This window comes from Oreochromis aureus, linkage group 6 (assembly GCF_013358895.1).
Source record: "Oreochromis aureus strain Israel breed Guangdong linkage group 6, ZZ_aureus, whole genome shotgun sequence".
NCBI classification, from domain to species: domain Eukaryota; kingdom Metazoa; phylum Chordata; class Actinopteri; order Cichliformes; family Cichlidae; genus Oreochromis; species Oreochromis aureus.
In genome coordinates, this window is record NC_052947.1 from 14,736,901 (window position 1) to 14,764,180 (window position 27,280).

Below are 27,280 nucleotides of genomic sequence, written 5' to 3' on the forward strand. Positions count from 1 at the left end.
GAAACAATCCCACTCCTGTTTCAAACCCTTTTCATCAGAGCTAAAACAGTCTTATTATACTTGGACCACGTAATTTGTATCCCTCACAGTTTCACTGTAATAGTTCAGCTTCTCCACTGTTTTCTTCATCTGTTCATTGAGGATCTGCCAATAAAACTCCACATTCTGTGCAGTGTTTCAAATTAAAGCAGAAGCACTGTCCTCTTATTTTACTAAAAAATTAGCAGGAAGCTTCACCCACATTAACTTAACAAAATAAACAAATAGCCAGATTTGTCTTGAGAATTTACAGTAATTGGGTCTTAATCAATGCCATACAATTAAACAGAAAAGCATGGTAATGGAAGTGTCAGCAGATCAATGAGGAGAACTGGGCAACGAGTGCAGACAAAACTGAAAGAGACACTGAGATAAATGTAAGTGGATGTATATGTGCCTTTGTGTATTTATGCTTGTATGCATGCATGTATGTGTTGTGAAACACACTCATGTTAAGTGACTGCTAAGTGTAGTGTGTATCTGGGGTGTTACATGTGTGTTATTTCCACCTGAGTAACAGAGACCATTTCCATTGCCCTGCTCCTCTCCATAATCATTGTTGTTTGAGGTCTCCAACTGTCGTCCATAACAGGCACTGATTGGTGACTGTATCCGTGGTGACTGTATCCGTGGTGTTGAGGGCTCTCCTCTATATGAGGCGTATCCAGTGGGGCTGCTGTCTGGGTACAACGATGCAGAGGAGTGACCGCCGTGCCAACAACCCCTCCTTCCCCGCAACGAGGAGCTGCGTTCTGGCACATTTGGCAGCAGTTCTGCCAAGATTCTTCTCAGGATGCTATCATCAGGTGCCCGAGGATTTCTGTGGCCTCTCTCTGCTTGAATGTGCTCATATATGTCTCTCAAGGCTGCATCTAGCGCTTCGTAAATTGCCTGTTTAGACTTGGGTCTGCTACCTCGACCTCCGCCCCCACTGCAACTTCTAGAGGTAGGTGGTGAGCCCTTTTTCCTGCGGAAAGGCACTGGACTGACCAGGAAGGCCAGTTTGGACATCGATTGCTGGGATTGTGAGCTCTGGTTTTGGGAATGGCTGCCGCGGTTCTGCTGTGAAGGTCTCTGGTGCTCCTGTCGTGCGCGTTCCCGCTCATGACGTATCATGGTTGTGAAACGAGTATATGAGGCTGGGCAGCGGCCTTTGCAGGTGCTGATGAGATGGCGGTGTTGGTAGCCTTGGATCTGGCCAAGACTCTGGTGACCAGGATGATGGTGGTGATGGTGGTGGTGGTGACGGAGTTGGTGGTGATGGTGGTGGTGGAGGGTGGAAGAGCCGTATAGGCTCTCAGAGGAGGTTAGTGAGCAATGGTCAAAGTCACTCTCACTGCAAAATGAGGAGCCTTCAACCTGAATGAAGTCACTGAGGTCAGAGGCAACAGCGTCTTGTTCACTGTCAGAATAGTCTGGGTTGGCTTGCGGGCCTTGGAGAACAGGAGGAGCGGGGAAGGACCGTCCACGCCCGGGGTCTGGTCCAACACGAGGCTGTCCCTCAGGGGGGCTACGAGGTCGGTGTAAGTGATCCATGGTTTGAGGTACTGTTCCACTGTTTCCATTATTGTCTTCTTCTAGTAAAGACTCTATTGAAAAACGGCGTTTTGGATAACTGGGTGTGACACCACCACCACTGCTAGCTCGAGATGATGAGCCACCTGGTGTGGTGGTGCCTGAAGGCACCTCGCCATCACCCAAGTTAGGCATGGATTTGGATTTCTGAATAAGACGCTCATATTCAGAAATGCGGTTTGGCACCATATCACGTGGCACTTCCACACCCCAGGAGGGTGTCCAAGGAGAGAGGCGATGCCGAAGCAGATGAGGCTGACGCTCTAGATCCAGGATGCGCGCACGGACCGACCGGATGACTTCAGATGGAATTAGCTGAGCTCTGTCGATCTGGTGCATCTTTCGATAGAGCTGGAGAAAGCCCGGCGAGTCGTGTGCTCGTCGTCGATGGAGCCGGGGTAATGAACGAGTAGATGATGATACTGTGGAGAGATTTCCATCGCATACCAGTGACCCAGCACTCTCTGAGCGGGTAGCATTTCGTCCACCTGAGCTAGAATGCCCATCATTGAGTAGGTCATCACAACTGCGTGACTTTAGCTTGGCAGGAGAAGGTGGCGCTTCCTCCGCACTGCTCCACGTCTCAGCATTCTGGCGTTTTGTCTGCCAGCTGTTCTTACAACAGACAGACTGTTTGGAGGAAGAGCTGCCATCTTGGCTGCCATCCTCAATTGAATTGAGAGGGTCAGATGGGACTGGGGGAACAAAGGGCTGCTGATAAGGACCTGGAGAGGTCAAACTGTTTGAATACATGCTGCATGCGTCCCCACCTTTTAGATGTCCAATAGAAAGCGTGGTGAGAGAGAAGAAGGAGGAAAGCAAGTTAAGAAATAATACCCAGCAAAACAGTAGAAGAGCTGGGGAGAGGGAGAATAAACAGGAGAGAAGAATGGATGGAAAAAACAGATGACTTGATGTTCTTTTTTTTTTCCTTCAGACTTCCACCAATCACTGAACTTTAAGGTTTATACCAGAAAGGCATCATATTGCAAAAAACCCAACAGAACCTTTGTCAATTAACTGGTCATATAAGCACAGTTCACATGCATGTGTTGGGAAAAGAAGGGAAAACAAACACAACCAAAGGGTGAGCCTTTGGTGGCTAAACAGTAATGGTAACTTTCTTCTGACTTTGTCAAACAGCAAAATACAAAAAAATGTCTTTATTCGTGAAAAACCCAGAAGTGAAAGAAGCTGCATCTGTGAAAGCATGGCTACCTTTGGCTCTGGAGGGTGAGGATGGTGAGGAACGAATGACAGGTTTCTTTAGGCTGCTGCTGGGTCTGTAGGCATCCACTGGTTTAGGGGAAGTTGCAGCTCGGCTCTGAGATGGAGCATTCACTTGGGAGCTTGACGGCTCAGACTTCCTTCTCTTCCTGTAGTCACTGGCAGCACTACAATAAAGAATAGGCCAAACAGTCAGTGAATCCAGTTTGCAGAAAGCGAATATAGACACTATAAATGTCCTGTGGGAGCACTGTTTATTTACCAAAGTCACGAGTGGTTGAATTGGCAACAGGCAAAAATAAAATAAATTAAAAGCAACCCAATAGTTTTAATAAATAACCTCTTTTGTAAGAAATGCTGCTACTGACAAAAGGAGATGTTGAATTTACATAGAATGCTTTATAGGTTTTATATATATTGAGAGAATGTTAAAATCACTGTCAATATGAAAACCTTGAATACATTTCCAGTATATCTAAGATCATCATACAAAGTACCAAATTATACTTAAATCCAAAAACAAAACAAAGGGAATAAAGTAACTTGAGTTTTAAATGTTAAAAAAAAATCCCAGTGGGCTTTCTATTCAGGACAGTTAAATAAATGACCCGGCCTATTCATCACATCCCCGCTCTGCCCTCTCTCTTCACAGAGTATAATGCATCCGAATAAGCAGGCCAGTGATGAAAGGGAGTGGGATGAGGGGAGGAACTGGGGTTGAGGGAAGGACAGGAGGTGAAGAGCAGCATCAATAGGTTTGCTGGGTTCATTTATTCTGGCTCAGCTTGTGAAAAAAAAAAAAAGAGGCAAAGCGTCCTACCATCAGTGAGAAAAGCAAAATTAAGACTTCACAAGTCATCATTTACTGCACACGCACGGGATGTTTGTGCGAGCGACAATGTGAGAAAGACCTTAGTTTTTCTACTGAGCTGAATCACAACAAGGACAGCTGAAAGGATGGGGGAGGGGGGGATGAGGGTGATGCAGGGGAAAATAAAAGAAGCAGCAGTTACCTTGCAGGTCTCTCTGGAGCCTTGTCAGCAGGAGTGATGTGGAGGGATGTCTGGAATAGGGCAGACAACAAAAGAGAAAAGTGAGCCCCGCAGGAACAAAGACTTGAGGCAGAGCAGCTTACAATGCACAGCCTGCATGCGGTTGTTGCTGTGCCACACTCAAAACACTCCCCCAGCGTAAGGCGCAATGGATGCTGGTTCCACATGGCACACCTGACCAAGAAGAGGCCCTGCTGGTACACACATACCAAAGACAAATTTCTGGTCTCTGTCGTGCTGCTCTGAAGGATGATGGAAAAGGTGATGCACTGAAGGGTGTTATGGAGGTTCAGCTCAGGGGGGCAAATGTTGCCCTGCAAAAACTGGCATGGATCAGCTGGAATGGGTCTCACTGGTATAGAGTGTTCAATGCTGATGATAAAAGTAGGGAAATCAACAGCATCGATTGCAATCACATTTACACTGGGATAAATGTGTGATTACCCTATGATGACCTGGGTAGGTGCTAGTCCTCGACCCCCATGATCATGAACTAGACTGAACTGGATTGAGAAAAATGATGGATGGACACTTATGTCTTAGTTTTCTGAAATTTTGAGCTCCTACTTCTCCAAGACAAAAAAATGTTACCAAAGGCAGATAAAAAAAGAAAGACATCAATAAAGTGCAATCAGCAAGTTTTCATTCCACTCAAAGTAAACAGAGAACCAGCACTTCAAAGCTTCAAATGTTCAACAGTCTTCACAAAACAACCCACTCAAATTTAGTAAATGGCTAGCATTTTAATTTAAACTCACAGTACATTCATTTTTAGCAGTCGTATCTTAAATATGTCTTAGCAATCGAGATCCTGATTGCTGTGACTGGTTAGAAATTGTACAATTAACACTACTGGAACACTTGTGAATGTGAGATTACCTCAATGCGCTGGCGAGCGGAGATGTCTGGATTATAATCCAGCCGTTTTTTAGGAGGCTTGAGCCCCAAGCAGCAGCAGTGAGCAGGAAGGGGGGGAGAAGAGGAGGAGGAATAGGAAGGTGAAGATGGAGGAGGTGAAGGAGGAGAAGCGGTGGTGACATCATGGGGGGAAAAAAAAAAAAAAAAACGTGGAGAGAGTGACACCTGTTAGAGAACCTGAGTAACCACACACAACCACAGCACATGTGATTTGCTTGTATCAGAAACGTGTGCACTCACTCCAACACACTAACACACACCTACATATATCTATTCATCACACACGTTCCTTGATATACACTTTCTAATGTATTCTATTTATTATTTTTTTCCCTTAAACTGCAGATTGCAGAGGCTAAAACAACGCAGGCCTACTACACCAACCTAAAAACCACACCAACACACGCAACTGTGCCTATTTATCACACACACATGCAGAGTGTAAGAACAAGCTGTAAGCAAAAAGCAAAGTGAAGCACAAGCTGCAACATTGTGTTTATTTGAGAGTGCAAGGACTTGCACAATCAAATGCTGTGACTTATCGCCTCAATCGAAAACTGAACACAGTGTGTGGTTCTGACCGTGGCCGTATCAGTCAGATAAAACGTCTACACTCTAAGGGCTTATTGAGTGATGTGAAACAGTGGAAACATTGTAGGTAGAAATCTCACCACACAGCTAAACATGACTGTGAGAAGACAGAAAGTCATGCCAGATCTGAATGTGAAATTTTCACCTGAACATTTCGAATAAGCCCAGCAAGTCAACACCTGATGTCATGCGCTGGCATGGACAGAGGCATGTCCATGTGACACTTTGTAAATCAGACAGGTTGTGGGTAATTTGATCCCACATTTATGACTAGAGGCGATCTCTGCCTCAAGCCACTATGACATTATTACCACTTACATCCATCAGAGGGCACTAAAGCATTTAGCTTCAAAGTATGCAGAGAATTCCCTCATAGTACTGCAAGGATCAAATGAATAAACAGGGTATGTAAAGGCAGATTGACAAATAAATACTGGCATGTACAGTACTACGCAAAAGTCTTGAGCCATTCTTATTCTTTATGTGTTCTTCACCACAGTCTGAATTCTCTCAGGCAGCTTTCTTGTTATTTCTTTAAGTAGCAATAGTTCTCCAGGCTCCAGCTCTTTTTTCAGTGTTTCTGCCTTTTGTTTTGTTCTCTGTCAAGATGATACCACAAGGCTTCATTAATATTAATGTCCCGGCTCTGGGAAGGCCAATACATAACTGATAGTGTTTTACCTCCCAGGTATGCTTTTACAGCATTGGCAATGTTTTTGAGGTCATTATCATGCAAATGAAGCCACCAGACGCTTTCTCCCAATACCACTGGCTGAAATGCAGCCCCAAACCATGACAGTGCCTCCACTGTGTTTTATAGATGGCTGCAGACACTGTTGTACCTCTCTCTTGACCTCCTCTGTACATACTGATGACAATTTGTGAACCAAAAGTTTCAAATTCAGATTCATGATTATAAAGCCTGCTGCCAATCAGCTGAAGGATTAGCTGCATCTCTCAGGGCTTGTCAGGTCTTTACTGACTTTTTTCCTACTTCTTGAGGACATAACTTTTAGCTGTAACCATTTTTTATGCCTTCTTAGGTCATTTCTTGTTTGGTCCCCAACTTGTCCAGTTTCCTAGAAACTTTTAAAACTCACACTGCACACCAAGTTTTACAACAATAGCATGTTATGCCTGTCAACTATTTTCATGGATTCAGCTAAAGAAATGGGAACAAATGATGTGTTTTCGTGACAGGCTGCTAGAAACAAAGCGCCTAAAGGTAATATTTAAAACTGCTTCTTTGCTAAGTTGTCATATGTGTAGAGACAACATTGATTCATTCCTTGACTTAGGAGCCTGTTTTATGCTTGAATGATTCATAGGTCAGTGTTGTGAGGCGTAGCTAACAAAAACACATTCTTCTGAAAATGGTGAGGTAGAAGGACTGGAATGAAAATGATTGAAAAAGCAGCCAATGTCCAAAGAAAACTTTGGGAGACCTTCAGAAAGAGAACTAAAGAAATTACAAGAAAGTCTGGCTTCTTAGAAGCAAAATATGAAGAAATGAGAGGTGGCCAAAGACTTTTGCAAAGTACCCTATGATAGATACTGAAAAAAATTACACAAATTATTTATGAAAGAGTTTAGAGCAAAAGGTAAATATCAGTAGAATCTCTGCTACTGCATCTTTTTATTAATGTTTTGACTGTCATCTCAAACGTTTGGAGGCCACTGCCTTTAAACCATTTCCTGCTTATTTTTGAACAAGATGCAGAAATGAACCAACTGAAATAAAAGTGTCCAGGTTCACGTGTGAGCATTTTAGTGCCTGCTAGTCACCAGACCAAAAACCCCAGCAGCACAGAGATATACCGCAGTTTGTCACAAAGGTGTTTTGGGGGTAAGGAAGGGGGCACCAAACAAGCACCAAACAAGTTATCACATGCCCAAACAACTAGCCCCACCCAGTCTAATAGCACAGACATAAAAAAAAAGTCCCGGGTGGAGTGGAGAAAGTGGGTGTATGCCTATGGCAGAGTTGTGTTTAAACGAATAGCTAGGCCCTGACTTACCGGCCGCCCAAACTCCAGCTCGGAAAAGAACTTATACCAAGGCTCGTTCTCTAAATCTATGTCATCATAGGTCTGGGAAAGCATGACAGTGACAGAGAGAGGAAGTAGAAGAAAGACAGGAGAAAGGAAGTGTGGAAAGAAGTCACACACAAAGAGAGACATGGTCCTCGTGGTTAGGAATGGGCACAGGTGGCAAAGGGAGATGGGCACAGGATGAACCAGGATGAAGGCTGGCCCACGGAAACAAAAGTGTAGCAGCAGAGCCCATTTACAGCTCAAGTTTCACTTCTACAGTACAGTGGTCAGTCAGTGTAGAGCAACAAACTGCCACACTCCAAAAAGGGCTCAGGCTAAACATGTAAATAATAACTGTAACTGACTACGCTTGTGTGCTGCTGTATGCATTTATAGTCTATAAACATCAAGCACAAACAGCACCATGAACCACTCAGAAGTGAATGTTTTTGAATGAAAAAAGACAACATTTAGATGTTTTTCATGTTTTAAAATGATGTCCATATTAATGTTTCAGTTGCCTTAGTTTTCTTGTATGTCTTGACGCCTTTTAAGACACGTTTAAATAAAGGGTCAGCTTGTTTGATTTGTTTCCATTTACTGTTACTTGAACTGTAGAGATGGCATTGTGTGTTTTACCACGCTGTCTGCTCTTTCTAACCCGAATCCCATATAAAATGGAGTTTTCATGCCAAATGAAACACTGCCAGGAGATGTTTTGTAGGTGTTGTAGTGCTACATCTCTGGCTTAAAAGAAAATTCAGCTTTCAGATGGATGAGTCACCCTGGAAAAAAAAACAAAAAAAACAGAAGCCTGGAGCAGAGACTGCCAATCACACAAATGCATTAGGGACACTTGCACACACATCTAAAGAACAAGAGTAACAGAAAAACATTTTTTGCCTCTTAAAGGCCATAATTACCCAAATGGGTGCGTCATCAACATACAGGTTGTTTTAGGGGTGACACTTTTTTACTTTGGTTAATGGAGAAAAAAAATTATACTGAGCAGCACATTAGACAGCGTGGGTCCTTCTACAGCTTTCTCCTTTATTACCTCTGTCTATCAGGAACTGACTCATGCATTATTGCCCTGGGAGCACTCTCAGCAGTCATCACATTAAACATCTGCGAAACATCCACAAAACGCTTCCTTTATTCCTTTTTTTTTTTGCAAACACACCTCATCTGTAACACATTATTCATTATTCCGTCCTAATCTCAAATACTATTTTTTTTCAGTCCCGCCTGTCAACACAGTCAGTTTTTGCATTTTTCCCTGTTATCTGCTTTGTCCTTCACCCCACACAAACATTAACACTGAGTACTGTCGCTAGCGGATGTAAGCACTGGAAGCGTTTAACGCCCACATTGTCTCTGACAGAAGGAGAGCCATGTGAAAGCCAACAATATAATGACATACTAATGTCTGTCTACCAGACTAGCAAGTTTAAAAAAAAAAGAAAAGAAAAGGCGCTCTTGCTTGTGACTGTTTTTTCACTCTAAAAAGAGCCTGAGCAGTGACTGAATTATTTAATCTTTTACCAAACAATACCAAGAAATACTGTGAGGAAATCACTTGATGTGTCGCCGTTCTCACACGATGCCAGGGTGAAGATAAACAGGGAGGCATTTTTCTGTGTATTTTAAGAGGGGTGGGAAATTTCAGTATTTCCCCAAAAAAAAAAAAAAAAAAAATACTCACTGGTCTTTCATGCTCCAGGATAGAGGACTTCCCAGGCTCGTACTCGAAAATACTCTTGGGTTCTGCGCGGTACTTTCGCGTGTCCACTTTTCGGTCTGGAGGACCCCACTCATTGCTGGTGTGAGAGAAACAAACACATGCTTTTTCAGAAAAAACGCTTGAGATAACTGACATTAAAATAAAGATTATTATAAACATTATAGCATATCAATATATCATCAATATTAGATAATATTGAGAAAGTTTGCACTTACGCGTCTGTCAAGTCCCTCTCCCGATCACTGTCTCTCGCCCTCAGTTGGAGAAGGGATGGCATGGGTGGAGGTGGTGGGGGTACAGGGGATGGTGAAGGCTCCCGAGGTCCAAGATGCCCTTCATTGTTATCTGAGGGGCTCTTGGACAGAGGCCTGTACGTATGTGTCCGAGGGGGAGGGTGGGCCATGGTGGCGCTGGATGACAGGCTGTAGTTATCTGGCAAGGACAGGACGGAGGAGAGAGTGGAGGCAGAAGCAATGAGGCCAGTAAGCCAGAAAGGAAGGTTGGGAAGAAATTATTGATTTTTAGGAAATACAACTTGTGTTACACAGAAGCAGGTCTCACCATTGTTTACGAGAGCATATGAAGCATTGTATGTGTCGGAATAGTCGTCATCTGTAGAGGAAATGTACAAAAGAGTTGATTGGGAACACGTGTAAGCACACTTTGCTGTAGACAAGGTACAAGTTTGTCCTCAAAATAGCACTTTTAACCAGCCTGAAAATGAACAGTTACACAAGTAATTTTCTTTTCAGCAACAAGTATAATAAAAGCACCAAAGCAACATGAGCCACTTTCCCAGAACTCTTTCTGAACCTTAAAGATGAAAGATGACTGAAATTCTGACTAAAATGAATCAAGGTTGCAGGATAGGGAAAGCATACTACTGCCTGTATTTCCAGTAAAATCACAAAAATAAAATGCATCAAGACCATATTTGAGCCTTTGGATGAGTTCTCAGCGCACACACCCATGAAATAGTCTGTGTATCTGAGAATGCATGAGTTTTTTGTGTGTGCTCTTGTAGCAGAAGGCTGAGCAGTTTAGAACAAACAAGCCTTGTACTGATTCTGTGATTCTGTCAAGCCCACAAAATTAGAGCAGATTTCCCAGGACGGCTCTGTGTCTATTAGAGGTTTCTCTCCATTCCTCCTCCTCTCCAGACTCTGTTGCTCGCAATCTAACGAGCTCTGGCTCTGGGATCATCTGGGTCTTTTGGTTTAATGAGAACTGGCATGCAAACACACACACACACACAAAATATGCACATGCATACAAACAGCATGCATACATGACCAATTCTGCATGAAATGTCTAATAATCTAGTAGTTGCACATCGTTCAGCACGCTACAGCAGAGGCCTTACCTGCTTTGTGAACTTTGTGAATCTGTTTGAACATAGTTTTGTACCAGTCTTTGGGCCTATCCACCGTCTGCACAGAAAGAAATAACCATAAAGAGTTATGTGCCGTTAAATGTAACCCAAACGTGAAGGCTGAATTTAGAAACTATAAAAGGACTCGCAACATGTTATTGGACATTCTAGAGCTGAAAAAACACAGTAAGCCTTTTGAAGCATTTATACTTCACACAGGGATAATATAACTAATATAAATAATTTAACTAATATAAACATACTAATACTAATATAAATATAACTAATATAAAGAATAAAACCAAGACTGTGTCTTATCCAAGAGAAATATTTATGTTTGCCAATAAGGTTATTCTGTCATGGCCGCTTGCATGTTGTTGTTTTCTGTTGATTAAACAAACAAACCCGTTAAATTAAGTAAGCACTAATTATGAAACCCTGGCCAACGTTTCGTTGGTGCATCCCTACATTAAATATCAGGCTAGTGTCTGACCACTGGCCAAAGTCGCTTTATTCACGCAACTCCTGCTCTGTATGGCTGCTTTTCACATATAGTGTGTTTGTCACTTGTATAACTGTTTTTCACTTGACATTTGTTAACATTTTAAAAGGTTAAGATAGTCTTTTGTTTAGACAGCTTCAGAATATCAGTTTGCCAGAAATTTTGATAATATTCAGTAACCATACAAGTCTCCCAAGAACTTACACTGAATATTCATATGAAAAGAAACACAAGAGCTGTGAAAAAACAGATTTTTAGAATATTTGGCAGTGATAGTGTTTAAATATATGGAGAATATGTGGAACCTCTGTTTGTGTCTGCATATTGTGCCTCTGTTTGTGACCTTTAAGACATGTTTTGGTTATATCAGCTATTATATCGTCATTTTTGCAAGCAAACAAAACGGCTAAAATTACTCATTTTTAGCATTTTGTGCCTATAACTCCTTATAAAATCATCTTATAGGTTAAATTTCATGAGAATAACATTCAACAGATATACACAAAACTCAAATTATGCATGATACATTATTATTACATGACATCATAACTTAGCAATGGGCTAAAATGACCCATTTTTAGCATATGGCCCATATCTACCACTCCTATTTTTTGCTTTTCTCAGTGTGATTAAGTGTCAACAGGACAAACGATACTGTATTATGGGCAATTACTTTTGTAATATTCTAAAATCAGACACTTGCTGCAGCCCTTAGTAGGACTGTGGGGTCCTTCTTTATAACTATAACTTTGAGATCTTAAAATGAGCAATTGAAAAAAACAAAAAACATGATGTTTATGTAAGGTCAGAATATTCAAATGCATAGCTTAAATAGCCACAAATGATAGACTATCACTTACCTGAATGACTACTGTGTCAGTTTGTTTTGGTATGACTATCAGTGTGTATGTTCAAGTCAAGCTGCCTCAGCAGGTTCAGTTTTGAACCACAAAGGTGTCGAATCCTTGTTGGTACAAAACCAAAGTGGGGGCTCTGCTTGCTGTGGCTGGAGAATCAAGGAGAGACCCTGGTATGTGTGCCTTTGTGTAAACAGTATAGATCTAACAGACACTTAAAAAAAGACCCATCAAATGGCAGAGAGACTTAATCCTCTCTTTATTCAGTAGCACTAAACAATGTGCCTGCATTCCGGTCAGAGAGGAGGCATTTTGGCTCCACAGAGAAAGAGTGTGTGACTGTGCACGCAGCACTGGCACAGCCAAGAGACGCGCCAATTACCACTTCACTCTCCACGGTTACCAAATAGAGTGGCCGCAAAAATGTTAGCCCGCTTAAAACAAGGAGCATCTGTTTTTCTTCTCTCCTGCTTTCGTCTCTTTTCAACTCTTTTCGTTTATTGCTCGTCTCTTATTCTCCCCATTTCTCTTTCTCTCATTTTGCAGCTCAGCGTGCATTCCTTTAAATGCTGCTCTTCAACCAACCGATAACTGAGTGAAGTGTTAATACACGGAAAGCCTTAACAGAGATAACACACAGGGACACGCTCCTTGACAAGTAATCAGCAAGAACCTTGTAGTACCAAAGCAAAGACCTTGTTTGAGCACATCTTCATGACTAGCACACAGAAGGAAGCGAAAGCGAGATAGTGAGAGTGGGAGAGAGTCTTTGAACATGGGGTCAAAAGCTGCTGACAGCTTCAAGTAATTCCTTGCTTAAAAAACCTGTTCACACAAGAAGGCAGGAGGAAGTGGCTTCAAGGAAACTCCTCTGCTTTACTACAGCGTCTATGAGAGGAGGTCTACTGGAAAGCAATGTGTTGAGCTCCCTGTACGAGTTCTCTCACCGTGCGGATGGCAATAGGAATGCCTGACTCATCAACCGGGCCGATGCCTTCGTAATGGGGGGCTTTGATGACAGACACCTTCTTTTCTTCTTCTGAGAAACGGGCAATGGGCACAGTGCTGCTGATGCTGGTGTGCCCCGACACCACAGACTCTCTGGTGACTATTTCACTGCCCTCTGGATTCGAGAAGGAAGCAGAGAAAGAGGAGACAGACGTGTTAGTAATACAGGTCCTCCACAGGCTCCAGTTTAATGTTTGTAATGGATAGACTGCTACAGATATAGATTATATATGAATCCTAAGACATAGATACATACACCTTACTTAGCATCTTAACGTTTACAGTTACACTGTAAAGACCCTTTTACATTTACAATGATGTCAGCGATGATGTAACGTCCTCTGTGAAATGTTTCAGTTCACTTATCTGACTGATTTTAGGTTCTATTTTCAGCGTGTAGTCTTAAGTCTTAAGTCCAATGTCTTTCGTTCTTTTTAGGATTGTCATATATCACCACAGATCAGTGACTCACCTGAACTCCTGCTCTGTCTCTGAAGCCCCGTGTGGAATGAGACAGGGGGTGGAGGATAAGATGGGGGAGACAGCGGCCTATGTGGATGGCTAGTACTTCCATTCATTGCGTGAGAAAGAACCTGGCCCTAGGAGTGACCCAAAACCCAGAAACAGAGAGTGTAAGAAAATCACCAACAGCAGACAAAACCTACACTACTTACGGTTGTAAAGCTCTATAACATTGGCTTAACATAATATATATATATTAAAAAAAAAAAAATTGTGGAAACAAAAGGATTAGCTGCCAGATAACACTTCATGATAACCATTGCTAAAGATGGATACTGGTGGACTAAAAATCACAAGACTTGGGAACCTGGACAGTGACGTCTGTGTCGGTGTGTAGTTTTATTGTCACTTGCTGTTTACATTTGTTGTTTGGTTTGGTGCAGGCCCTCAAAATACTGCATATGTTTATGAAAAGATTGTGGTTTGGGTAAATATTCAACCAACCAATATAAGACCAAGGCTAAAGGACACCTTGTGCATACAGGTGAGACACCTGCACAGTTGAATAAACAGCAGTATTTAATCCCCGGGAGTGAGAACAGGCTCCCTCAACAGTAAGGAAACTCTGTTAATCATTAGCGAAATGCTAATGCGCTTTTGCAATAAACACATAACAGAAGTTTATCAAATGTTGCTTGTGTTGGTGACATCATAATGTAACAGCTACTAAATCTAAGTTATAACTTCATTAACACTATTAATAATCATTTGTTTATAGTACATTAACCATTTAGTAAAGATTAATTAACAATCAATTTGTGGTTTATTAGCAATGGCTATTACAAAGTCTTACCATCCAACATTAGTCATCACATTGTTCCAATCAGAGCGGTTAAAAGAACCAGTTCTGATTAAGAGTGGATGGACATGTGAACATACAGTGAATGTGATTCACAGTAAGTTGTGAATCTGAAGTGACTAAAACATAAAGACAGTTAGTGGGGGGAAGGGTCACTCACGGAAACACGTCACAGTGTACATAAAACACATGAAAAAAGAAAAAAAACAAGACTAAAGCAGTGACAGTAAGCCCATTTACATTCACACACATCTCATTAATTAGTTAACAAACATCTGACATAAACAAGATAGTGGACATGATATCTTTACAATGGGATGCTCTTCCCATTCAATATGCCACAGGAAGAAGTTATATTAACTAAAAAAAGAATAAAAAGACTGTACAGTGCTGTGAAAACTATTTACCCCCTTCAGGATTTCATAGTTTTGTTTTTTCCCCCAAATTTGTCCCTCTTAAATGATTCAGATCATCAAACAAATTTGGACATCAGAAAAAGATAACCCATGTAAAAATAATGCAGTTTTTAAATGATGACTTAATTTATTAAGAGAAAAAAAAATGGCATCCATGGGAGAGTTCCAACGAGCAAACCACTGCTGACCAAAAAGAACACAGTGACCGTCTCACATTTACCAGAAAACATCTTGATGATCCCCGAGACTTGGATACAAAAGACAACCAACAAACCAAACCAAAAGGCAAAGTCTGGACTTTAATCTCATTGAGATTTTCTGGCATGACCTTAAACAGGTTGTTCATGCTGGAAACCCTGCATGAATGGGACAACATTCCTTCATAGCGATCTGACACAGATCATTGACAGTTACACTTGCTGCTGTGGGTGGCATAGTTATATTTTCTGAAAGGTGTGAGAATTAAGGGCGAATACTTTTTCACAGCACTGCATTTCAGTTTTAAAGTTTGCCTGTTCACACCAAAGATTCATGGTGAAACAAGAGGGATGTGCTACAGAGCCAGAGCACCATCATCTTCAACTATGGTTTTAGGTTTTGCCAAACCAGCTAACCCAAAGAAAGAGTGACTAAAAATCTAATTGCGTTTTTAAGTGTGCTTGGCTTATAATGCTATTATGTTGTCATATGAGTAGTATAAAATTATGTAAAAAACAAAAACACACACACACTTATTATTATTTTTATACATAGGTTCAAGTGAGATTGCCTGCCTGTAGTACCCTAAGCTACTTACACAGAAAATACTAATTAAAGCTACTTATTAGAATAAACATTTTTAAATATCCTAAATAAAGAAAGGCCAATATGATATTTTAGTCATAGTGGTCATACAGTCATATAGCAGAAAGATAAATAATTATTTATATAGTGCCAATGGCCTCAATGTGTTTCATACTGTAAGGTAGAGACCATACAATAATAGAGAAAACCCCAATATCAGACAACCCCCCTATGACCAAACACTTTGTGACAGTGGGAAGGAAAAACTCCCTTTTAACAGGAAGAAACAACAACAATGACTAATTAACTTCTCAGGGTAACATTGTATATCTCACTGAAAAAAAAAAAGGTTTGAAGAATTCTGTATTTAGAATACTTTTGCAAACACTTGTTATCCAGATAGCGATTAGCAGTGTAGTTACATACATTTGAAAAGCACTGCATGCTCTCCCCAAAGGCAAAAGTTAGATTAAAACGCTAAGAAACAAGTTTAACAAATGAAATCTACTGCTTTCAATATCATACTTGCATAACTGCAAACACAACATACACATGCATGTTCTCCTAGCATAACATAGAGAAACAAAGTAGAATATGTCTATTCGCAGTGTAATATAATGAGCTGAATGGCCACATAAATACAGTCCAAACACATGCTGCAGTGCTAAAAAAAGAAAAAGAAAAACAGCAAGAGTTCAGTCTTTTTAGACGCTAATAACCGTAGCTAATGGCTTCCAGCAGAGTACTTCACCTTCACCTTAGAAAAATCACTTCATTGCATCATGAATTTTTGATATGAACTGGCCTTAAGAAACAGTGTAATAGCACACGATGGCAAAAACGACAAAAGAAGGAGAAATATAGACACGCATAGACATGTTTGAATGAGTACAGACAGTAACATAATAAGGGAACGAAGAGGATTTAATTTCAGTATCTGACAGGTAGGATGTAGCTAACAGTTAGTAAAAGTTAAAAATTGGTAGTGATCACACACTTTTAAGAGTTCTGATTCAGCCATCAAAATGAGTGGAGGGAGCGTGGGAACCAACTGTTCTTGGTAATGATGTATGTTACAGAGGTGACTTGGATAATTACATTAGTGAAAGTGGCTGCTGCAGCAGTGGAGGCCACAGAGGTTGTTAGCACATCATCACGGCCAGCAGTGGGCGTGTAGGTAGAGACATGGCTCAGAGTGGGCGATGGCGTGGGTGAGGCGACAGGTGAGTCCAGGCTACAGATCTGCAGCTCGTCCAGCAGACCGACCGTGGATGTCGAGTAGTGGCTGAGAGCTGACACGGTAACGGGGGAAGCCGAGGGCGAGGCACAGCTCACGCTGCTGACTGCGCCGTGGCTTGGCCCGCTGGCCGCACCAGCTGTGCCACCAGCTCCACTTGGGACATACGGAGTGGGTGATAGCGCCTTGGGCATTAGACCTGACAGGTAGTCAAGTGACTCTGAGCTGTGGTAGCGATAGGGGGAGTGCCGTGCTGTGGGGTCAGGCGAGGGAGGCCCCTGAGGTTGGAATAAAAGGTAATTCATTGGAAAAGGAGGAAAGGAGGAGAGTGCTTAGTGATATAATTTATTAGACATGGTGTCAAAAGGGATGTGTAAAAATAACATGTGACAACAGGTGAATTACTGGTGTGAAACCAAACTGTGTCATAAAGCTGCAGCACCCTCTTCTGAACGCATTAATGCTGGAAACTGAAGATGTTTTGTTAGTTCACACTTTACAGAAAAAGCACCAGATTACATGGTAATTAACTGTGGTGTACAACATATTATACACTTGGTTAAAATGCAGTACAAGTTCACACAAATATAGAATCACTGTTTGGTTCAGTGGAAGGTATTATCAACAACAAGAATGAACTAAAGGGCAACACACACAAGTAGAAGGCATCAAAACCCCTACAGTATATCTGCTTTAACAGAATGCCACAGTCAGACTCAACATATAAGAAAAGAAGCTAGTTTATCTCTTATTCTCTTAGAATTTGTCCCATCACTGTAATAGTAGCTTGACTACTTCTGTTATTTCTGGGGACTTGCTGCAACCAAGTGACGTGATGCAGTTGGTGTGTTACCCTTTAATCAGTCTTGATGTCACCAAGACGTAAACCCAGTGACTGGATTAAAGTGACCTTAAAATGAACACATCTGTGTATTTTGCTCTGTTGTACCGGTCTGTAGTCAGTTATGTACCAACAGTTTTGCAGGAGAGGGTCTTGGTGGAATTGCAGGAGGAGGCTTCGTCATCTCCACCTGGGATGGATCTGGAGCTGGGGTTTGATCTGAGACCTTGAGTTCCACTTTGGAGTTTGTCTTAGATGAAGCAGGATTTTTTTTATTCTCTTTGTCCAAGTGGACAGAAATCGAAGCTGTCTGTGTCACGGGTTGGGATGGGACGGGACTTCTTTGTGGAGGTGAGGAAGTGGGTGGAGGGGACCCTGTCGTTTGGGTCTTAGGTTGGGGATCAACACAAGAATTGAGGTGTGCAGGAGGGTCAGGGATGGTGACAGGGGTCAGTGTAAGGGAAGACACCTTACGCTCTTTTGTATTAGCATTGCTTGTGTCATTCGAGACAACAGACTCATTCAGCTGCTGGACTGTGTTTGCACTGGTTTCTGAGTATGAGTAGGATGATGTGCTTCTTACAGTGTAGGACTCTTTCAAGACTGCTTGCTCATTTTTAGTGATTGTTAGCATTCCAGGACTCAAATCATTAGCCAGGCCAATAAGGGAACTGTAGTTTTGAGGATTAGTGCCTGCAGGCGAGAAGTGAAAACTCTCTTTCCTGGGGGGTGGCAATGGCAATGGACTGACATCCTTGTTAGCCAATTAGAAAGTGGCAACCAATGTAAATTCAAACAGCAAAAAAGAAAAACAAAACAAAACAGAAAAAAAATCATCAGCACAAAGCGTGAGATCAGAAAGTTTAAAATAGTTGTTTCAGAATACAACAAGATATTATCCAAATTCCTAATGATATTAAAAATAACTTTTTTCCCCACTCAGACACTCAAAAGCCAACAGAAGCACAACACATCATGAAATTACACTTGTAATTAAATTTTAAATAGCAACAACAGAGAAATAAATGCGTGAGTGTCTGTCAGTGTACTGTGAATGATGTTTCACCTGTGAGGGGGACTTTTTGTCCTGCAGATTGGGTCTGACGCTGCGAAAGCCTTTGGCAGCAAGCGATGAGCTGCTAGCATCTCCGTTTTTAAGGCCGTCTGTTGCGCTGTGTGACCGCCAAGAATCTGAAGATAAATTTAGTAATTTTAACATCATGTACTCTGTTTTCTGACCAAGTTTGCTGGGATCATGTGGGATGTTTTACAGCAGTGTTAGGATTGTCCACCAGAAATCACCAAAAGGATCAGGCACTTACCCAAGTCCGATGAGTGAGAATCACTCCCTGGGGAAAAAAGGACACAGCAATAATAAGCAACATGGCTGAGTGTTCCTTGTATTCATCTCTGTAACAAACTCCAATATACACCTACTGTGCAAACATTTCAAAAAAGCTCTTAAACATCAAGATAAAATTCACACCTAATTACCAAGAACTACTTCTCCTGCATTTTTAACAGCTAATGATTTTCCCCCCTGCATGTTACAACGTGTCTGTGGGTTTCCTCTTGAGGTTGCTTTCCCGTCAGCTTAAAGGATAGAGATAGAAAACTAATTCTTGAAGCAATTTTCACGCTTCAGGCTGTAACAGGACCATCATCTAAAGCAAACGTTAAAATCCACTATGAGCCACTTCAAGAAATGCAAGTTGGAGCTTTAGGAAAATATGTGAGATAACCTAAAAATGTCTTTGAGTGAACTTAAAATGATCTAAAAGGAAGAAATCAAGAATATGAAGACTCTATAGAGACAGTTATCAAACTGTAATATCAAAATCTATGCCAAAATGATTTTTTTCTGCATTTCAAGCTCCTGGCATAAAAAAATAATCAGCATTTGGTTCAGTGACTGAACTTGCTTCCTATGACTAAAAATACAATCAAATAACTGTAATCTAATTTAACACTGAACTCACAAACAATTGTACTCTGTGGTGAATCTAATGTAACATTAATTTCATTAACGATGCCATTTTCTGTACACACAGTATCTGAGGATAATTTAGCTTAGGGTCAAGGAAACAGTGTAATGCCTAACCAAAAAAGAAATAAAATAAAGAAACATATATTTAAAAAACCCTTTAAAAACATTAAGGTAATATACACATATAGACAGGGAGAAGACATTGTGGGATGTGAGAACACAATATCACTTTCACAAAGAAGAAGCAAAAGAATAACAGCACGTAGATACAAATATGATATATGAGTGATTTAGGAAGCAAAAGAAGGAAAAGAACAAAAGGAAATGAAAGAATTACACAATGAACCGATTAGGAAAAAATAGCATCCCACAATCCAAACATTGCTTAAGCATACTGAGGCAGCCACAGCCTATTTCAAAGTATTTCAAATATGTTCAAGCCATAACAGGATTTTCAACAACAACAAGCTATTTAGACGTACCTCATGTCCTTGACCGATAGTTTGACCCAGCCAACACTTGCAGTGGCCTTTTATTTGAGTTATTCTGGGAAATAGTTATGTTCATTCGTATATTTGTGAGTGTTAGTACCTGTGGCTAGATTTGGTGAGCTCTGGACCCTCTTCATGGGAGAGAGCATGAGTGACAAGGCCACACTTTTGCGAGCATATCCTCCGCTATCTGAGAATCACAGCCAGGCAGATGATCATAGAAGCAAAAGCTGAAGCATACATGCACATGCTTGTGCGCATACTGCCATAAACAAATGCATTCAGCCGGGAAAATAATAATTACAGTAACAATATTGCAAACAAAGGCAGATTTGGAGGCAAAGCACATGCATTTCAAGTAGCTGATTTTTACTGGCGCTCAATAGAAAATTAGGAAGCTGTGCAAACACGAGAACTGCAAAAGTGAACAAATCAAAGTAAATATGTTTTACTGCATTAGCTTACACTAACCTAAATATTTACAAGAGATAAAGTGAGACATTAGTTGTTTTTAAATCAATGTGATTCTGAATTGGGTTATTACCAAGAACTAAATACAAAAAAAATCCCAAACTAATGATTTTATGATCATGACATGATGACAGGCAGAAATGTAAAACATGCTCTTTCTTGTTATATTTCTCCCATTTTTCTCATAGATGAATCAATTTTACACCTATAATCTGAGGTCTTATATAAGACACCGTTTTGTAGTAAAAGTTTCATGTATGCTCATCTGACATTAGCGACTTCACTGTCATGGCTGATAAACCACATGACAAAATTATTTTAACTTTTCCAAACAAAAGCAAGACATGGATCGGACAGGTGGACGGGGGACTTCCCAACACTCCTGTAAACGCTGCACTCTGTACTTGTTTCTGGATATGTACTGTACCTGTATTCATATTGAAGAGCACTTCTTACTGATCGACAGCAGGGGCACACACTTTCCTAAAAAACAAAACAAAATACAAAGTATTTTAGAAAGAGATTTAAACTGTTTGAATAGAGTTTCAAATCCAAGACCTCAAATTGATCTTCTTGAGGGTAAAACCTGAAAAGCAGATTTTGGAGATGCCGGTGTTAAAACACAAAACTGTAGCGAGGTACCTGCTTTACTGCAACAGCACCAAGCATATGACTGTGATTAGTTTTTTGTGTGCTCATTAATTTGGCTTTGTTTCACTCTGAGAAATGATGGCAGGCTGGGTGCATAATAGGATTTTGTAAACATGGAATAGATCATTTTTCACTGAGAAACAGCAATAAATGATTTCTAAAAAACTTTTTCTGACATTTAACAGATTCATTGGTTTGAAATGTTTATATAATTTGATTTTTAGTTTAGTTTAGCCATTACTTATTTTTTAAAGTAAGTAATGAAAGAATATATCATGTTTACACAGTTACATAATCACAGCCATACAGTATGAATATTTTTTCTTTTTTATGAAACTATTAGATATACGAGTGACAGGAAAGGAACACCAAACGCAAAGAATCATTACAACTGACAAGCAAAGAGCACATCTGTTTTACAAATAAATAAGACTCACATTGCTAACACTGTCTAATTCTGTTTAACTCTGTTCTTTATCTTTCTATTTTTAGAGCTGAGGAGAGAAATGCACAGATGTTTGGGCTATATGCCCCATAGCTGTATGTTGCCAGTTTCTTAAAAAGGATGAAACAGATTATATTCACCGACAAAACACATGTATCACCAGACATTTGTTTCAACACTGTGACAGCTTAGGGCCTCTCTGCACGCATGTGAAGTCCTGATAATTACAGCTGTCATTTACTGGTGCTTATTTGGGGGAAGGTATGCAACTGTATTCTGACATAAATGTGTAAACTGCCTTAGCAGTTGTCCCTAGTAATGAGTGGCACGAGATGGATGACCCAGCATTTTAGTACATCCTGTATTAGACCATACTCACAACTCCAGTCTTAACAAGGAGATAAATACAAAATAGTTTTAATGACAGACTAAGTTTGAAGTAACTAAGAAACATTTATTGCTGCTAACTATACAAGACACTGCAGCACCAGCCTCTCAGAACCATTTCATTTACAACCAAGTAGGTTATGTGCACATGACAAACAAAAGACAAAAAACATGCAGCTACAATCATTAACTTGTAATACAAAACATAGTGAAACACATCTACCATCACAGGGACTTTATTTTCCTGTCAGCAGATTATATTTGATTGCTTGTAATGGTTTTAAGAAATGCACAAGGTGTGATGAAACTGTCTTTGGCCCCAGTCACACAGAGCTAAAACTCATTCAGGGCTAAAGACCATCAGGCAACTACCTGCCATGAGGGAAAACTGTATAATCCCTGATCGGTTAGGAGACAGTTGCTAGCATCTGCTGTGAAATCAATTGACGCAGGCGTAGAGACTGGAGACCCCTGGTAACCACTAGTCACTAGGGAAAAGTGTGTCGTGGGAGCCTGTTGACAGTCGATTTGGTTGCAGGGGTATGCAGTGCTGCACGACAAACCTTCTTGTGATTGCTTTGGTTCCCAATTGAAGACACAGCAACTTATACAAATACTGACAAAATACTTGCTAAGCAATAGTAAAACTAATAAGTGTGATGCAAACGGGGGATGGAGACTACTTTCCTTCATAGTAAATGTTTTGAAACGTGTTGGTTGCAGCAGTTATGCACAACTTTTACTATGAAGGCAAACATTCTTTGCTTCCAGATTGTGTTGGACAAAGTTTCACAGCTTGGAGAGTAGACAGCGAGTGTTTGTAGACGAGTGGCATCTGTGCGACAACCTCTTTTCGACTGATTTTATCAGGCATCAGCCAGATACCTCCAGCCAACACTGGGGGAATAGACTACAGCAACCAAAGGTTGCCAGGGGGTTACCAAACAGCCCAAGCCAGGGTGACTGAGGTCTTACCTGATTTGGCCAATCACCCAATAAAGGTTGTCCTTTTAGATCACCCTTTTGGCCTGATAATGCTCCTCACTTGACTGTAAGGAGCATCATCGTTGATGAGAACAGCTATAAAGAAGCAGTTTTCAGCTGCATCGTCACTTTGGTCTTAAGGCTGAGACTGTCAGCTACACTATAACTGTGTTTTCTAGCCACACAAACACAACCTTCGCTCACCACCTGGACTAGTCACCAATCTTTGCTTCCTGCAACTTCAACCACTTTCCAAAATTCAAAATCCAGCTGAAGGGTAGTCACTATGACAATGGGGGAGATTCAGCATGCACTGCAGAGGCACAAGTGCAAAGGGATAAAATGTAGCAGTTACACAGTGACCTCAAAATGCTTGAGAGGTGTGTAACAAGTTGAGGAGGGCCAAATATAAATCAGGTAAGGGTTTTTATTTTGCCCACAGATCTTTATTATCATAACTTATAGATATTTTGCCATGGCTTTGAGATTTTGAGTGCTGAATCTTTTATCACTTAGAGTTACACAATATTATTTTTACTACACGTTCCTCTGCTCAGCCCTGTGTCCATCTGCTTCAGAGCAGGGTAGACCCACAGTAAAACAGTTACATAAGCAAACTCACCCTGAGATGGAACGAAACAAGAGTACATTAAATAGATAAATTAAAACACCAGAGGTATCCTGCTTATCACCCAATAAGAGCTGGGATCAGCAATAATGTTTTTCATTGTGAAGTAATGTTTACTGACAAATTCTTTTTTAATCTGTATTTTTCTTGACATAACCTTCAAGCACCATGTCTTTGAACAGTTTATCCATATTCACTGCTTTGTTTTTCAAACACAGCTAATTTTGGTTAGCAAATAAAATCCTAATATTTGTGGGAGTGCATGAAGACAACATGAAGGCAACATGGGATACTTTCTGTCCCTCAAGACCTAATCCTCACCCTCATACCCTGTGTCCTCATAAATCTTGCTCTCAGAAACAAACATGCACACATACACACAAGCGCAGGCACCCAGGGGTAAATCATGGGTCTGGCGTCACAGGCTGTCGGCGTCCAAATGATGGTCAGATTATAAACAGCATCATGTTTCTTGGGGACAGATCAGCGGCGACACAGCAGCTGTGGCCGTGGTGTAATATTAAGGCTACACACTGGAAGTAAAACGCTCTGGGCTCAACACCTCAGTTCAACTCTGCCTACTTGTCAATATAGACCTTTTTAAAGCTTTTAAATACAATCTAGCAACCCCGTCTAAACCCTGGGATAGACCATTAGTAGCATTTTAGCATGTGCCTCACTCTATTTGAAAGGAAGTTTCCAAAATAATCCTGCAAATACTCCTCTAAAATGCTTACTGTGTTGCTTGAAAAGGAAGCCTGGGAATAAATGCAGAAAGACCAAACATCTGATACTCTGTCAGCTCCCAAAACCTTAAATAAATACTCAATAATAAAGAAGAGGACTTTATTTTCCAGCAAGATGTTTTCGATTCTTGTACTACTTTTTAAAGGCCAAAGCATGTTGGTATGTTAAGTTTCTTTCGAGACATTTTTTTTAACTTTGCCGTGGTTTTTCCACCGACTGTAATTTAGACATTGGTTGGCCACTCTGGAGACCAGTGTGTATATAATTACTGAGTGTAATAGCTGTGGGACAGCAAATATACAACTCAGAGCTAGAAGCTGCAGAAAGCTGTGATGTCCAGTATCGGGGCCATCAAGTCTCATTAGTCTGCCGAGTTGCCCTCTGAGACCTACCTGGTTTACATTATTGGACTAATAGGGCTTAAACTTTCTATAGACAAGAGACTGTTACTGTAAGAGGAAGTTTGTGCTGTGTTGTGCCAGTAGTAGAAAAACATTTTTGCTAATCTCAGCTTCTCACCATGAGCCGTTTTCTTAATTTTCCTTCCCTTCATCACATGGTAAGCTTAAACAGGAAGACTTTTAATATTGTTGACTTGATCAATCACGTGTTGACACAAATGTCCTTCTGAAAACAACTGATAAGTTTGAGTACATGTAAGGGAATTTCCATGTGTAATCTGAGTGTTGTTTTAATTATCTCATAAAATCCGAGCGGAGACAGAACAACAAAGCTGGACCACTAGAGACCGGAAGGAACATGTGTCTTTGCCAGTATTAACAAAAAAAACCAACAACAGTCACTTAGCTAGGATGCTGTGAAAAATTAAGATATGCCCTCAAAAAACGTTCGTCAGGATACCATTAGTCACTGACTGCTTTGACATAAACAAAACAAGAGTCTTAAGAATAAACATGCCACCATCTTTTAGGGGGAGTACTTAAAGAGCTGAGAGAAGCACTTTTTAATATCATGTGCCTGCAAAAACTGACCTTATTAAGACTGATGGTGTTTCCTTATAAGCTATAACTGCACTGAAAAAAATAATTATAAACACAATTCTTTGCTGTTCAAGATTATACAGAAGAGTGTGTATGGGGGAAAATCACCAGGTGAGAGTGAATGGTCATTAGTGATGAGGTGACATCAGCCTCAAAGGTCCTGGTACTGAAGTGGTCACTCACTAAGATGCACTCACAGATTAAAATTTGAAGCAAATCTGTTAAAAGTGTTGCATATGACCCTGAATGTCCCACTGGAGGAACATCTGAGACCAAAACAAACATTTGCACCGACCACACCTTTGTGTTTCATATACAACCAGAAACTGTGTGTGCACGCAGTCCTGCAGAACACGAAGCCAGCCTGCTTCAGTGGCAGCTTTAATTACATTTACATCAAGATAAAGGCCATAGTTAAACCAATGAAAACTCTGGTTGACTGAAACTGTACCTACTCTTTAAACGATCAACTGGTCTTGAGGAAAAAATATGTAAATCAATGCACTAAGACCACTGTATATGATAGCTTTATTGGACTATGAGTAATCAATACATTTAATAGGTAGCATTTGCAGTATATTAAATCTGTATTTTACACAGAAATGATAACAACAGACTCAGAGCTGCCCAGATTCATCATCCATATGATGTCAGAAAAACAGAACAGCTATATATCAACTTTATGTCCAGCTTGGTTTGGCTGTGGCTGCTTACTTGAAGGTGAGGCTGGGCATGCCTCTTCATATAAAGTGACTTTGATATTTTGGGCCTCTGTTTTGACAAAATATAACCGCACCAATGTCTTCTTTGACTTCTTGTCTGTTTACAGTTGAGATTTGTGCACATATGTTGCGTAAATTAAGCAAACCAGTTTTATTATTACTCTTTATTTTCTGGGGAGACCAGCTGATGTGCCCGACTGCACTCTAAGGGTGGGAAAAAATGTTTGATACAACACAGCATTGAAATATTTTGCATGGCAATATTGTATCAATACAGGGGCACCAAATATCAAAAACTATAAATGATGTGAGCAAACGTATATTAAATAAGTTCACCCGAAAAAAAACAAAACAACAACAACAACAACAAAAAACATCAAACGCTGGACACACTTAGTTTGACAAAGTTACCTTTTTAATTTAGAGCAAGTTAACGGCGCAGTCACACAAGTAAAATTATGACAGCGGCCTCCTTACGTCACCAAAAGTCAGAGGCAGCCTGGTGACAGTATTGAATTTTCCCCACGTTCTGCCACATAACTCGTGGTGACTAAATAGATACCCAGAACTTGAGGGCGTTGTACAGTCACAACCACTCTGATCTGATTTTAATGCAAAAAATAATAGACGTGAGACAAGTTTGTCAATATCTTTCTTATCCAATAAGATATTGACAAAGTATAACTTTCTGGACATAATTTGCAGTTAAAAAAGGTGATGAATCACAGTTTATGTTATTGCAATACTCAGCATATTGCAAAATGTTAAAACAGCTTCATGAATGTTCAAAATGCTTGTTACAAGCTTCAGTGAAAAAAAGAAGAGGCAAAAAACAAAATACTGCAGCAGAAATATTAATGGACACGAGCTGGAATGTGTGCTCTATGTATTACCTGTAGGGATGCTACACAGTCAGCATCAGTAACAGCCAGGCCAGTGCATTTGACGCTGATACAACAACAGCAAACAGAGAAATCTGGAAAACCTATCTAGGAGGAATCAGAGAAAACAAACTCCTTTTTTAAACAGGGAAACAGAAGGTCCCGGGAGATTCAACATAAATCTCAGTCAAGATATGACGAGCCTGAAACCAAACCGACGGGGACAACAACGCCTCCAAAAAAGGCAGGATTTAGCATTGCTTCATTCCTTAATTACTGAAACTGAGCCAAGTTTTTAGGTTTTTTTTCTTCAGTGTTGCATTTTTGTGGTAAAAATGTGGGGAGTGTGGGATTGTGGTAAAAGAAACG

At 40.6% G+C, this 27,280-nt stretch overlaps 1 protein-coding gene across 1 annotated transcript in view; it reads right to left on the reverse strand.

Moving 5' to 3' along the window:
- LOC116312388 (sorbin and SH3 domain-containing protein 2) overlaps positions 1–27,280 on the reverse strand; it is a 47,893-nt gene that overhangs the window by 10,434 nt on the left and 10,179 nt on the right. Inside the window, exons 3-18 of the mRNA XM_039613343.1 lie at positions 20,893–20,948; positions 20,095–20,184; positions 18,839–18,865; positions 18,583–18,707; positions 17,647–18,270; positions 16,537–16,953; positions 13,391–13,517; positions 12,858–13,033; positions 10,543–10,609; positions 9,741–9,791; positions 9,395–9,611; positions 9,141–9,255; positions 7,421–7,492; positions 4,773–4,829; positions 3,855–3,904; positions 2,833–3,008 (exon numbers count right to left, since the gene is read on the reverse strand). Coding sequence (XP_039469277.1) covers positions 2,833–3,008; positions 3,855–3,904; positions 4,773–4,829; positions 7,421–7,492; positions 9,141–9,255; positions 9,395–9,611; positions 9,741–9,791; positions 10,543–10,609; positions 12,858–13,033; positions 13,391–13,517; positions 16,537–16,953; positions 17,647–18,270; positions 18,583–18,707; positions 18,839–18,865; positions 20,095–20,184; positions 20,893–20,902 — 2,401 coding nt within the window. The 5' untranslated portion in view covers positions 20,903–20,948. The remainder of the gene's footprint in view (positions 1–2,832; positions 3,009–3,854; positions 3,905–4,772; positions 4,830–7,420; positions 7,493–9,140; positions 9,256–9,394; positions 9,612–9,740; positions 9,792–10,542; positions 10,610–12,857; positions 13,034–13,390; positions 13,518–16,536; positions 16,954–17,646; positions 18,271–18,582; positions 18,708–18,838; positions 18,866–20,094; positions 20,185–20,892; positions 20,949–27,280) is intronic.